This window comes from Triticum dicoccoides, chromosome 7A (genome assembly GCF_002162155.2).
Source record: "Triticum dicoccoides isolate Atlit2015 ecotype Zavitan chromosome 7A, WEW_v2.0, whole genome shotgun sequence".
NCBI classification, from domain to species: Eukaryota; Viridiplantae; Streptophyta; class Magnoliopsida; order Poales; family Poaceae; genus Triticum; species Triticum dicoccoides.
This window is the reverse complement of record NC_041392.1, coordinates 727490322-727503857: the sequence shown is the minus strand read 5'-3', so window position 1 is coordinate 727503857 and position 13536 is coordinate 727490322. Positions and strand designations below refer to the sequence as shown.

Here is a 13536-nt window from a genome sequence, read left to right as displayed (position 1 = left end):
TCACGTTCTAAGTTTTGGACGAAAAAGATTAATAGATTTAGTGGCTTATTTGAATTCTAGAAACCTTACTTTTCAATCTGTCTAAATAATCCTGCCGTATTGCTTTCAATATTTTTAGTTGCAGCTACAGTTTAGTTAGTAAAAATGTGTGTGATGTGATGTTTTCAGTTCTCAGTGGATGTGATAAAAGCTCTAACAAAGATATGTATCCTCAAGGATGATAAGAAAGGTATGGTATGGATCATGTTTTTAATTTTTCCATGTGAATACTTACATATATTTTCCTCTTCCAGTTGACCCTTTTACATATGTAGTCTGCCGAATAATACGTGTGCTCAGTCAAGCATTCTCAATGTCAATTGCAACATCTAACAGAGGTCCCCCCGCAAAAAAAAAAACATCTAACAGAGGTCTGTGTCATGCATCGCAATAACATTACTATTACAGTCATGAGTATGGGCGAAACCAAGATACTAATGTAACACCTAAATTTACTTTATCGTGTGAACATACTACTTTATGTATTTTTAACATCCACAATTATTTATTCCTGTTCAGTTAATTATATACATTGGTGTTGGCTGACAAGTGCCATTAGTTTATATTCACCTACTCAGATATACTGATATATCCAAACTGAAAAGATTAGAGGAGTTTGGAATACTATAGTTAATTGTTTACTCTGTATATTTTGACGAAAGGAGCTATCACAGGAATAAAATGAGTTCTAAAATGTATTATATTTAGAAACGGAGGGAGTATATGTCTGGCTTACATCTATATATAGGTAGGATTTCACACACATGTACATTTTTTTCAAAAATATATGTAGGACTTCACACAACGTACTCTACACGGAATCATCCCAAACTGTTACACCGAAAATAGTTCTCCATTCTCCCTACATTCTAACAACTAAAGAATCGATCCACAAAAAGTATTACAAACAACCCCGGGCAAATCTATGTTTTTCTTACTAGCCCGTGCAGTGGCACGAGTTGACGACCAGTCAAATGTAATGAGTGATATGTGTTGTTAAATTTGTTTTCATTTTATGAACCCAAATTTTCATCAACCAATTCCAGAAACAACGAGTGGAGTATCCTCTATAATCTCACCATTTCTCAACCGCAAAGTTTTGAATATGAGTTAATTATGGTTAAAGTTGAAAAAAATGAATGATCTATTTTATTTAAATATTTACCTTAAATAATATTATGAAGCAAATCTAATTATCTCTTATTTTCTGCTGTAAATAACTTTACCCTCAAAATCAAATAAATGAATGGTCTATATAAATGAGACTTTTGTATTTGTGAGCTCTTAAAAATCGCATATAGCACTAGTAAGCTACCCCATTTATATCAGTAGTTTTATTTTCATATAATTATAAGTATAAAATATTAACCCTCATAGTTAAATTAGTGAAGGATCACTTAAAATGAGAATTTATATTTGCATAAATCCTTTGAAAATTTGCATATACACTTACAATAATATTAGGAAACTAACCTAACTAAATCCTATGCTTTTGAAAATAAAACACTCAAGAATATCACATATATGTTTGTTTTTATTATTGCTCTTGATGTATCATATGTTGTTTCTCATCCCTTCTCTTTTAGTTGCATTATAACTAAATACTATTACATGTATAGATATTTTTTCATTTTCATATATTTCTCTACAAAAAAGCAACAATTAAGATATTTTGACTAAAATGTGTTTTGAACAAAGCACAAGTATGCAACTACTAAATACAGTAAAACATTTAGTTCAATAATGTGTAATTCAAATTGTACTTGTTGTTTTTATTCGTAACTCTCACATTTAAAGGTGCCAAATTGTGTTCTTTGTTGATTATTGCCATGTTAAATAATACATTTTATTTACAATTCTTATGAACACCCACTTAAAATTAAAATTTTACAGACCCATATCAAAAAGTCTGGGCCCATTACTTGCCACATATTTATAGGATAATTTGTGGAATAGTTGTTTTCATACATATCATATAAATGTTTATAACACTTGTGAAAAATATCCAAATGAGAATGACAATGCTATGCATTCTATAAAATATTTACCTTGCGGTAATGAACATGATTATTTCTTTAATTTTTTCATAATAAAATTAATGTTCACAAACTTTATTGGTTAAAAAAAGTACATCACATTAGCATTTATGAAAATATACTTTGCGAACAAAAACATGTATTGATGAAAAGGCATAAAATAAAAAAAATATTAAAAAAAGATTATGAAATAAGAAAATAATAAACCACACACATGCACACTAAAAAGAAAATATTTATAACGAAATCTATAAAACACATTAGACCTTGCCTTTTATTCCCCGCCGCTTTCGAATTTTTTTTTGCGAAAATGATTCAGATCTATTATCAAAGTTCAGCCAAGTACAAAGCATCTCGAACATAATAAAAATACATTGAGATTCCAAGACCCCGAAACAATCACTACTGCCGCCAGGACGCGCCCTTGACATGTCGCTGGAGCCAGCTTGAACTTGTCAATGATAGCTGGGAAGTCTTTGTGCATGTGCCCCTAAGGACCAGTGCCCTGGAGATGTAGTCGTCGCTGTTGAACGTTTGCATAGATCTGAAGCACCTGACACAAAATCTCTCCACACGGTGAGAAACCCTAACCTCACCACCCGAAGAGACGACAGGAATCTGCACCGGAGCTCTATTGACTGCATCCATACGGACATACTCGAGGAGGATCGGAGCCTGGAAAACAAACTGCATCCATACGGAATTAGAGCCGCTTTTGTATTCCTTGCCAAGAGCGGGAATAGGAGCACTGTTAGAGTGTGTACTCAGGACCTCAAGGATCGAGAATGCCCTATATTTTTTAGTTCGGAAAGGCCCTAAAACACTTTGTCAATCAAAAGCAAACAGATTATACACAAACAAAAGGGGGTTTTATACAGGTTCAGGCCACTACCTGAGCGTAAAACCCTACTTCCTGTTGGTACTGATATGAATGGGAAGAATTCAGGTGCTCTGGTGTTAAAAAGATGGTGGTTGGCGTGCGACTAGTGGTGATCAGGGTTCTAGTTAGATTGGTTGATTGCTCCTAAATCTAGTCTGCTTCTCTCGAGTGAACTTGCTACTAGATGCTTGATATGCTAGTGTATACTAGTGGGTGTGTACCTGTCCTTCCCCTCTGACCTCGGTCCTCCCATTATATAGGGCGGGGGCACCACATTGGTCGTAGACTCTCATTTGAACACAGAAATGGTAGGCGATGCGTGCAACTTGTTCTCTATACGCCCAATGGATGACCCGGCACTGCGAGGTGTCAGGTGCTTGAGTGCTCTAGCTTGACACAACGTGCTGCACCGGTCATCTTTGGTCTTCAGTCCCACTAGAGTCTGGTTACATCGCCCGTCTTCCTTGGTCGCCATGACGAGATGAACCACCTTCTTAGACCTAACCAGTCTACGTCACGTAGCCCGTCTGGGCATTAAGTGCTCGGTCGCTGGAGTGTGCCGCAAGGGCTACCTGCCCTTGCTACGCATGTCCCATATGCTCGGGGCTATAGTCCCCGATTGTTTCACTGCTGGTCACCTGCCTCCTTGATGATCTTCTATGGTTGTTGTGGTCGTGGCAGCCGTCTATTCCTGTATTCTTTGTTGTGTCAACGGTAAATAAATTCTACTCCAAGTTTTTAGACTGATAAGATTATTTACAATGAGGCCCATTTACTAAGTATTAACGGTGCCTCTATTTTAAATACTCTGACAAGCACTCCTAAAGTCGGTGCGTCTGGGAAGCTCACCTAGTACCCTTTACACCCATATGCCATTGTTGCTGGAGGGACAAGTACGATGACGTCCCATTGGCACCGACTTGCAGACACAGATCTGTTGTGGCTATCTAGACATGGAATGTGGAGAGAAAAGAGTTCACCTCGAGGAAATGGGCTGGCTGAAATAAAAGTATGGTTTTAGCGAATGAAAGCGGTCTGAAAAAAAAATGCAAAGCCCTCTTTCAAGAAGAAATTTGCAAATCATTTTCCGCCAATAAAACTTGCAAATCGTAATAGCAATATCACAGACTTAGGCAGTGACGTGGTGAATTAATTAATCCAGAACTATAGAAAGGGCTATTCTTTGCAAATGTTAGTTAATGATCCCTTCCTAACTGCTGGACACATGAAGACTCACCTCGACTCAACACGCATTGGCATGTGATGTAAAGGTTTTCCGGGGTTTGCAAAAAAAAAAAAACTTCCAAACCATTGTCGGAATTATAACTAATTTTTTCACCTTGCGTTTTTCGAGTTGATGTCTAGAAAACTACTCCCTCCGTTCCTAAATATAGACCTTTTAGAGATTCCAATATGAACTACATATGGATGTATATAGATGTATTTTAGAGCGTAGATTCACTATTTTTGCCGTATGTAGTCGGTATTAGAATCTCTAAAAGGTCTTATATTTAGGAATAGGGGGAGTAGATGATATATGTTGACAAATATTTTTGAACTTACTTTTACGCTCAAGTGTACTTCCCATGTAATGCGTATAATATAAATGTGTGTAACATGTGTACTCCCATATGTACTCCCCGCAGCCTTTGACCATTTGGTATGAACGGCAAGCTATATCACAAAATGTGTGTAACATGTGTACTCCCCAAGTCGTGTAAATGGCAAATAAATGGTGTCCGCAAGTCCTGTTTAGTTAACTTTACCTAGCTCCTTAGTTCATTTTCCTAGAAAAAAACTTAAACTATTGGATTATATAATGGGTTTAAACGGGATTAAACGGGACCCGGTTGACATCGTGAAAGATCTACTACAGACGTTGTCTATTAAGTCCCCTCGTCGCTTGTGGACCGGGCAATCGCACAAAAAAGATAATCAGATCCCGCAAAAGACGGGATACGTGTTGTATGTGAAGGCCTCGTGTGCGCGGACACGAACCTTGCACCAGATGTTAACCTTTCCCTAGTTTCTTTGAGACCGAAGGAATCTTGTTGGGCCATGCATGCAGACAGTCTGCCAGGCCTGCATTCGGATTTATGGGCGTACACCAACCAGCTGATACCGCGGGTGGGGTCCGTACGTCTGCGCCCTGGACCTCACTGTAGACAACTGTCCCTAGCGCAATTCAATTAGCACCACACCCCTGCCGTCCAAGCTGCCTGTGCCTCCAGGACTCACTTGGCCATTTGTGCTCCCCAGATTTTAACATCGCTAGCTCAGCTCACACAGCCATATGCGAATACGACGCACAACCACCAGGAGCGAGTACAATGGAGCGAGCGAGCAACCCGGATGACGAGCTAAGCCTCGAGCTCACCCTGCCCGCCGCCGTGGGCGTGGCGCCAGCGGCGCCTCCCTTCTTCCTCTGCGCCTACTGCGACCGCAGGTTCCTCACCTTCCAAGGGCTCAGCGGCCACCAGTACCGGAACGCACACAAGCAAAAGCGCCCCGTTGGCAGGCTCCGCCGCAATGCCTCCACCGTTATCCGCGCCTCCCCGCCATCAAAGGCTGCTGCTCGGATGCCCGAGGGGCCCGAGGACAAGGTGCCTGATGTGGGTGGCATGGCGCACAAGCGCGGGCGCGCGGCAACACCTGGCATGGCTGAAGAACTTCATTATCTTCGTCCAGTTCATCGCCATTGCAGTGTTATGAAGCTTGTGTGCTCAGTGTGATCGTGTGTAAGGTGTATTAGTAGTGGATAAGCTCACCAAGTAGGATACAAAATGACCATAACTCTATGCTCATATGTAACCAAAGAACGTGCATCGTATGAGCAGAGATAATGCGACTAACCAAACACATGCGTAGAGACGTTGCTATGATGCAGAGAGAAATGATATGCAGGCAAGCAATCAACATGCATATGCAAGCAATCAACATGCATATGATGATTTTGCCTGCATATGCTCAATCAGGCCCTAGTGGAACAAGTATGCCAAGTGCGTAAAAATGATGCGAGCAACCAAACGCGCCCGTTAAGGATGGGAGCATATGGCCGAAAAGCTATCATATAGGCGTCAATTATGACTTTCATTTAAAAGTTTTGGATTATCTTGAAGAACTTTTAAGTGTTCCCTATGAAGATACACGATTCTGCACCGACTATCCATCATATATACACAAAAACACGAAGGTGTTGGATTACTCCAACACATAGTTTATGCAAGGTGAATGGGGATGTTGCGCACAGTCCGCGGACACAGGTGTGATAAAGCTCCCCCGCTAATCTATGAAATAATTTCTTTGTTTAATCAACAAATTTGATGGTCGTGATTAGTCAGTGCATTCTCATATCTGGTTTATACACCCTCCATTCCTAAATATAAAGCTTTTTAGAGATTTCAATATGTACTACATACAGAGGAAAATAAGTTAATTTACACTTTAAAAATGTCAATGTAAACCCGTTTGTAGTTCATACAGAAATCTCTAAATATAAAACGTTGGACTTCACACACACGTACCTTCTTTTTGCAAAAATATATGTAGGACTTCACATTCACACGTACTCTACATGGAAATCATCCCAAACTATTACACCAAACATAGTTCTCTATAATCCCTACATTCTAACAGCTAAAGAATTCATCCACAAAAGGTATTACACAGAGCCCTAGGTAATCTATGTTTTTCTTACTAGCCCGTGCAGTGGCACGAGTTGACAACTAGTCAAACATAATGAGTGATATGTATACTTAACTAGATAAATGCCCCCCGCGTTGCTGCGGGAAGTTATTGTGCAAAACTTTAAAAATTCATGATGTATATTCTAAAGGATAAATAAAGAGGTATGAAAGAAAATTTATTTTATCACCCAGGTGGGATGTTTTTGAGCTCACATAAATCACTATTACAAAATACTCCCTCCTTTTCGGTTATAGGGCTTATCTCAAAATTTTAGATTTCCCAATTTATATGTCTCAATTTGATTGTTTCCCATCACATATTCAGATTTCAAGGTACATTAAATCATTGCATGCGAGGATTAAGAGAAAGTTGACCAATGCATGTAGTTTATTCATGCATGCATTGCAATTAATGCATTGGAAACACAATTTTGTGAAGAAAATGGGCACACTAATTGAGTGCTTTTGCAAACTACAAAAATTATTCCACCACTCATCATCTACCTTGATTGGTGAGATTTTTGAAATTGAGCCTATAAACCGGAAAGGATGTACTATATAAGAAGTCACTGTCATACTTAATGAAATTACAGGAAGCTTTACAAACCAGTGAAACAACTATAGTAAGATATGCAATCTGCAAAGCTTCATTCCAATTCCAACAATAATTAGATGTATGGTTATGGACAAAAATTAACATTGAGGACCATAAATTCTTTGGCACGCAAACCAATGTTTTGAATAGCGTGCTATTTAAAATAGCGTGGCCCTTCTCCAAATGCTATACAAGTTATAGCATGCTATAGCGTGCTATATTCAAAATAGCGTTTTAAAAAAAAAAGCCAAATATATACCAGAAAATAAGGATTTCAACATCTAATAATTTTTTTCAGGAGCCATACATGCATAACTAATTAAGATGAACAACAATAACAATACAACATAGTAGTTTTATGATGAACTAGATGGAGAACATAACAATACAGCAGTCCATAGCGACACATGCGAAATTACTTGTCCAAAAAACTAGAAGGGCAACAACAACTGCCATAGGACGACAATAGTACAACATATCAGTTTAAAGATGAACTAGCCAACAAGGCAACAAGCCAACAAGTAAACAATACAATACAGCGACAACTTGGAAATTATTCAGAATCACTCTCATTTGATGAACCAGATGGTGAATGCATGGCATCATCTTCCGATTCAGAAGAAGAACTAGCTGACTCCAACTCATCTTCACGAAAAACAGGGAGCAGTTTTTTCTTCTTCCGAGGGCGAGATTGGGACGCTCTCTTTCTTTTTGATGCACCAACAGCTCCTTGTGATGTTGATGCTGCAACTTCTACAACTTCATCAGGTTCATGAGGCACAATACCTGTGATCCACTCATTATCTTCATCTTCTACAACATCTACAAATGTGTGGTCCACAATCGGGTCCCTGTTTTTCATCTTTCTCTTTTATTTGAGTTTGGAGTTGAACTTGATAAAAACAAGGTCTCTCATTTTATTATGAAGCAGCCTGTTGCGTTTCTTTGTGTGAATCTATAGGTAACAGCAACCAAGTAAGCAACATGGCAAGTTTGCAAGGAAACAAATATGTTATCACAGTAAGGAAGCAAGGAAATATATTCTACATCAAGGAAAGTTATACACTGTACAGCACAAACCAGCCATCAATTCATATCAAGCAACACGAACACCAGGATTGCGTACATTTACAACACGGACAACAGGACACTTCTATGAAGTTGAGAACAAATTAAGTTTGCTAGCATAGCATAGGCAAATATTTTTCAAGGGCACTAATATGAGAAGTTGAGAACAGGATAAATTGTACTTCTTTCTTACCTGCTGAAAAACACTAAAATTCCTCTCACAAGCGGAGGAGCTGCATGTCAAACTCAAAATCCGCATCGCCAATACTCTGAGATTTGGTGAATCTGACCCATGACTGGACCACCATTGAGCTTCATTCAAAAGTATAAAACCATAGTTAATAAACCATTGTAAGATCAGATTTGAGAATTGATAAAAATGTGAATATGCACCTGGATCAAAGCTTTTGTTTCTCCGCTGCCTTTTGGCAATTTCTCTTCCAAATGTCCCCTGTTCCTTTCGATATGCCACAAGCTCATCATTGATTTTGTCTTGAAGGACAACATCTTCAACCATTTTTTCCATGCAAGTTACAAGCCCAGCTTCAAATGATCCATCTAACTCAATTTGCTTCTTGTTTTCATAGTAGTAGTATCGATTTAAGAAGTATCCAGCCCTATGTAGTGGCCCCTTCAACTTGCTGTCCCACAGAATCAAGAAAAACTACACCATAAGCACTATGAACCACCAAGTTCATTACCCCTCTTTGGCACGCAAAGTCGCAAACACACGTACAACACCACATGAGGTAATGAGGATATTTTGGCAGACTTTGAATATACATGTATATAATACTAAAATGAATTTAAGTAAACTTGTTATAATGTACGAAGATAGATGCATACCCGGAAGAAAATTAGCTTCTCTTGCGGTGATGTGAAGTTTATTCTACTACAAACACATGCAAATAAAACAGGATTGCGAAATTTAAGTAAACTGAAGGGATTTGGTGCTAGTAGATAACTGATATCCATAAGAAAAACTTATTGAACTCCTTCTGTTCCGAAATTGCAAAACATGAGACTACTACATGAACGAATGAACTTGTTATCACTGATTCCCAGTTCCAAAGGGCCTATAGTCCCGGTTCTGGAACCGGGACTAAAGGGTTGGTACTAAAGCCTCCCCCCTTTAGTCTCGGTTCTGTTACGAACCAGGACTAAAGGCCCTCCGCGTGGCCGCTGTCTGGAGCTTCACCTTTAGTCCCGGTTGGTAACACCAACCGGGACTAAAGAAAATTTTATGAAATTTTTATTTGTCGATTTTTTAAAAAAAATCCAATTTTCAAATTTCTGAATTATTTTACAGTTTAATCTCTAATCATCCCTCATCACTGCTCAATTTAACCTCTAATCTCTAATCACCCCTCATCATTCCAAATCATCTAACTTCCCAGCCAGTCACCCATCCTCTCACTACTCCAGCCTGAGCACGCTTAACTTCCGGGTTCTATCCCCCCTCGTTTCCAAGTCTGCACTTGTTGTTTTTCTGACAATAGTAACACTACAAGAAACATGTTAATACATGACGGTACTAGTCCGTCATGGATTACCCATAAACTGTCATGTGTGCACATCCACGACGGATTACAAATCTGTCATGTATATCGTGGCATAATTTGCCACCGCACCTTCCATGACGGCTCTTGACCGTCATGGGTCTTCCACAGGCCCAAACTAGGCCCAAACCTTGGTGACGGAGCAAACCGTCATGGATTTTCATAATCTAGAAGCAACATAGAACTAGCATGGCATCCACGTGGATCTGACGTGGAGACCAGCATGGCCCATGTAGTAACCAGCCCAATTAGGGTTCTGGCACAATAATTTCAATCCTGCCAAACCCATTAGCTGTTTATTTTTGTCCTGCCCATTAGCTAGCCTATTTTTTGAGTATAACCTGTTAGCCCCTTCTCTAGTCAAGCTCGTTTTCTTGACGCAGTACAATTTATAACAAGAAAACCAAATTATGTTCATCCAAAAATAGCATTTGTATACATGACAGTACAAAACTTCCAACAATCTGGTCTGATTTCAAAGAACAAAGTTTAATATGAAGACATCACAAATCTAGAAAGCACGATAAGCATTTAAAAAATCAAGTAACATGACTTCCATGTAAAAATGCACCACTAGCTGATTTTAATCTCCGACATTACACACCATCGCTTGCAGGCAGCTATTTGGACCAGAACTTCAATCTTCGGTAACACAAAACCTGCATAAAATCCAAAACACATACCAAAATTACAATAAGTAATAACAGTCAGCTGCTAAACGAATATAGAGTAATAATATTAGTTGATTTTCCAAGAAAGCATCCAAAGAGTAATAATATTAGTTGATTTTCCAAGCAAGCATCCGATGGACACACCACTACTACATTAAGGTACCATGAAAATGGGGGCAAAACAGATTAAAAAAACCAGAATATTTACAAGTTAAAAGTTTTGTCCTATAAATGTGAGATTTTATCATCCAAACATATAAAAGTCAACATCATTTTGAAACAAAGGATGGACAGATCATTTCATATTTATCAAGTACAACAAAAAGTCAAGTTTACATGTAGTGATAAGGATTAGCCAAAAAGTCAAGTTTATATTCATAGTTAACAAAACATGAAAATTGCAATACCGGAGGCATACTTTCTTCATCAATTAAAGCTAATCTCTATCAATAAACTTTCTTTTTGCATGTAAAAAACACTCAAAGGCAAGAACATTTTAGGCAATTACATGATCCACGTAGTGATCTCATTATTCTAACAGTAGAATTCTTTACAAAGATAAAATATTCGCGAGCATAAGAGAACTTCAGTTAAGCACCTTAGAACAAAGATGAAACTAATGGTTCAAATTTAGTCTAATGCTTTCAGACCACAACCTTCACATCTAGATTAAGCACACCTATGAATTGTGAAGAACAGTAACATATGTTTGAAGAAAAAAATGCAGGCATTCCCTCATTTAGTGATTAGCCTTCATGGCATACAAGGTGCATAATTATCTCTGCCCACCCTTCAATATGAGATGGGATACAAGGCACAGTGGCACGCAATTGTATATGTTCCTCAAAGTCCAAAAATCACAAAGGGCTGCCATTGTTCAATTTACATGAATCAGCATAAAGAATTGAGAGAAAGCAGCATAACAGATATACGAAACACATTTCCTTAGCATGTTTTTATTCCTCCTAATTCAGCTACATATTTTCATTGTCAACACAGCTTTATTTAATGACAATAAATTAGTAAACCTATTTTCTCTATACTTTGTGACTAATAAAAACTATAGTTTGAAATTTTTATGCTGTATAATCGGCACTTGAAATTTTATACATGCCACTTCCTGATTATTGTCTTCACAATAAAATGAATCCAAGGAAAGATACTAAAAAGGGTACATGACAATGAACCAACTAAACTAGTATCATGTTAACAATGTAAACGTTAGTTAATTATATGCAAAAAAATATTAACACAATTTTCTAAACCAACCAGTTTCTTCCTGTAAAGAGCCCTCACATGAAAACGTATAAAGTAAATAATTCAAGGGAATATACATAGATCTCGTTTTTTCTTTAGTTCTCATTCTATGCATAACATTTTATTTTAGCTTAGCACACCATTGATTAACAATTCTTTCCAGTATGCTTTGACTAATGACGTGGTGTGACTTAACACCAAAAAGTAGAGAATATGCTAGTAATAACACAGAAATTGTGAGACTGAACAAATGCACTATGTAGCAGGTCAAACAGTCCTAAATCTGGAGCAAAAATGATATATCAACTAATCTTAAAGAAAAACACACAATCTTCGCTTCCATCATCCCTTGAGATTGCAATCCTATGTACACACATTTCCGGAAAGACAACAGTAGAAAATCCATTGCCTCTGCTATAATAAGCGAAAAAACTCGGCATCAATTAAACAGTTAGCTTGCAAACCCAAAGAAGAAAGGAAAACAGTAGGATTATTTATACCACTATATTAAGAACTCAGGTAAATTTAAAATTAAATAAGACATCAACGCAATAATGAAGTTCGTTTCAAGAGTTTCACTATGTATTGTTACCTATTTGATCAAAACAAAAGAACTTAGACAAAGATTAGCATGCTAGAGAAACAATGAGTACAGTAGGATGTAGATGTGCTCTCATCCATGTTAGGATGTGAAGCCTGAAGTAACAATTCCATTGTTTACATACAACACACCAGGCATTGTTTGCAACCATATGAATACAAAACTTAAAGATTAAATTAGATACAGAGAAGAATAAGGGAGGAATAACCCACTATCCCAGTGACAGCAAAAGACAAAGAGTGCCAAACAGAGGAAGAAATCAATACAATCACCCTCGTCTCGCAAGCCAGCCATAGACAGATGTGCAGTGCCAAATATTACTGTGATTGTTTTGTACAGATGTGCAGTGCCAAACATTGATATCACAACATCCATAAAATTTACCTATTGCCCTTGAGGGTGTGTGGCTTCCTGGCAACAGCAGTGAATACAGGAGAGTCGATTTAATTTCGGCCTTGGGAGGCAAGAGTGCAAGAACAGGCAGAAGGTGGCGTGCAGTTTTTTTTCTTTATTTTTAGGCGGGAGGACAACCCGTTTATCCAAGGATGATGAATTAATCGCTAGTCTATGAGGAAACCACGACCAGCTTGGAACTCAATTACTGAATTAAATAGAGTTGGTTAAGAACCTGCAGGTTTAATTCCCATTACTGGATTTCTTGCACTGTCGTATTAATAGCCAACAACATTTCCATCTAGTGAAGATTGAAGTTGCGACATTGGACAAATCCCACAGCCAACATACAGCAATGGAATCCAAACAAAAGTATAAAGCTGTTCCCTAAAATACATCTGGAACTCAAGTACAAGCAAGCCATTTGCCAAGCTGCACTCACCATCTGATGAAATAGATGCGGCCGGTGCCGTCGTCGAGTGTGAAGGACACGTCCATGTTCCGCTCAGGCTTGCCGCTGACCATCCCCACGATACTGACCTGCAGATCCCCCAACCCAAATAAGAAAGTGTGTAATAACTCAAACCATATGAACAAATAGATGAGGAGAAGCGTGTGGGGGTAGGGTGATTCCTCACTCATGTTGGCTCGCTGCTGGATGGAGCTGGATCTGTGCCCGCCCCCGGATGAAGCTGGATCCGCGCCCGCCGCTAGATGGAGCTAGATCCGCGCCCGTCGCCAGTGACCTCGG

General features: G+C 38.5%; 2 protein-coding genes across 2 annotated transcripts; one reads left to right on the top strand and one right to left on the bottom strand.

Moving 5' to 3' along the window:
- Nucleotides 1–5285: 5285 nt before the first annotated feature.
- Nucleotides 5286–5687, top strand: LOC119334068. Its single transcript, XM_037606731.1, has one exon. It carries the CDS (start codon nt 5286–5288, stop codon nt 5685–5687), a length of 402 nt encoding a protein of 133 aa, XP_037462628.1.
- A 2420-nt stretch (nt 5688–8107) lies between these two features.
- Nucleotides 8108–13310, bottom strand: LOC119334067. The gene is made up of 4 exons (XM_037606730.1): nt 13228–13310; nt 8698–8945; nt 8498–8616; nt 8108–8191 (listed from the first exon to the last, which is right to left on the bottom strand). Exons 1-4 carry the CDS (start codon nt 13308–13310, stop codon nt 8108–8110), a joined length of 534 nt encoding a protein of 177 aa, XP_037462627.1.
- Between the last annotated feature and the right edge of the window lie 226 nt (nt 13311–13536).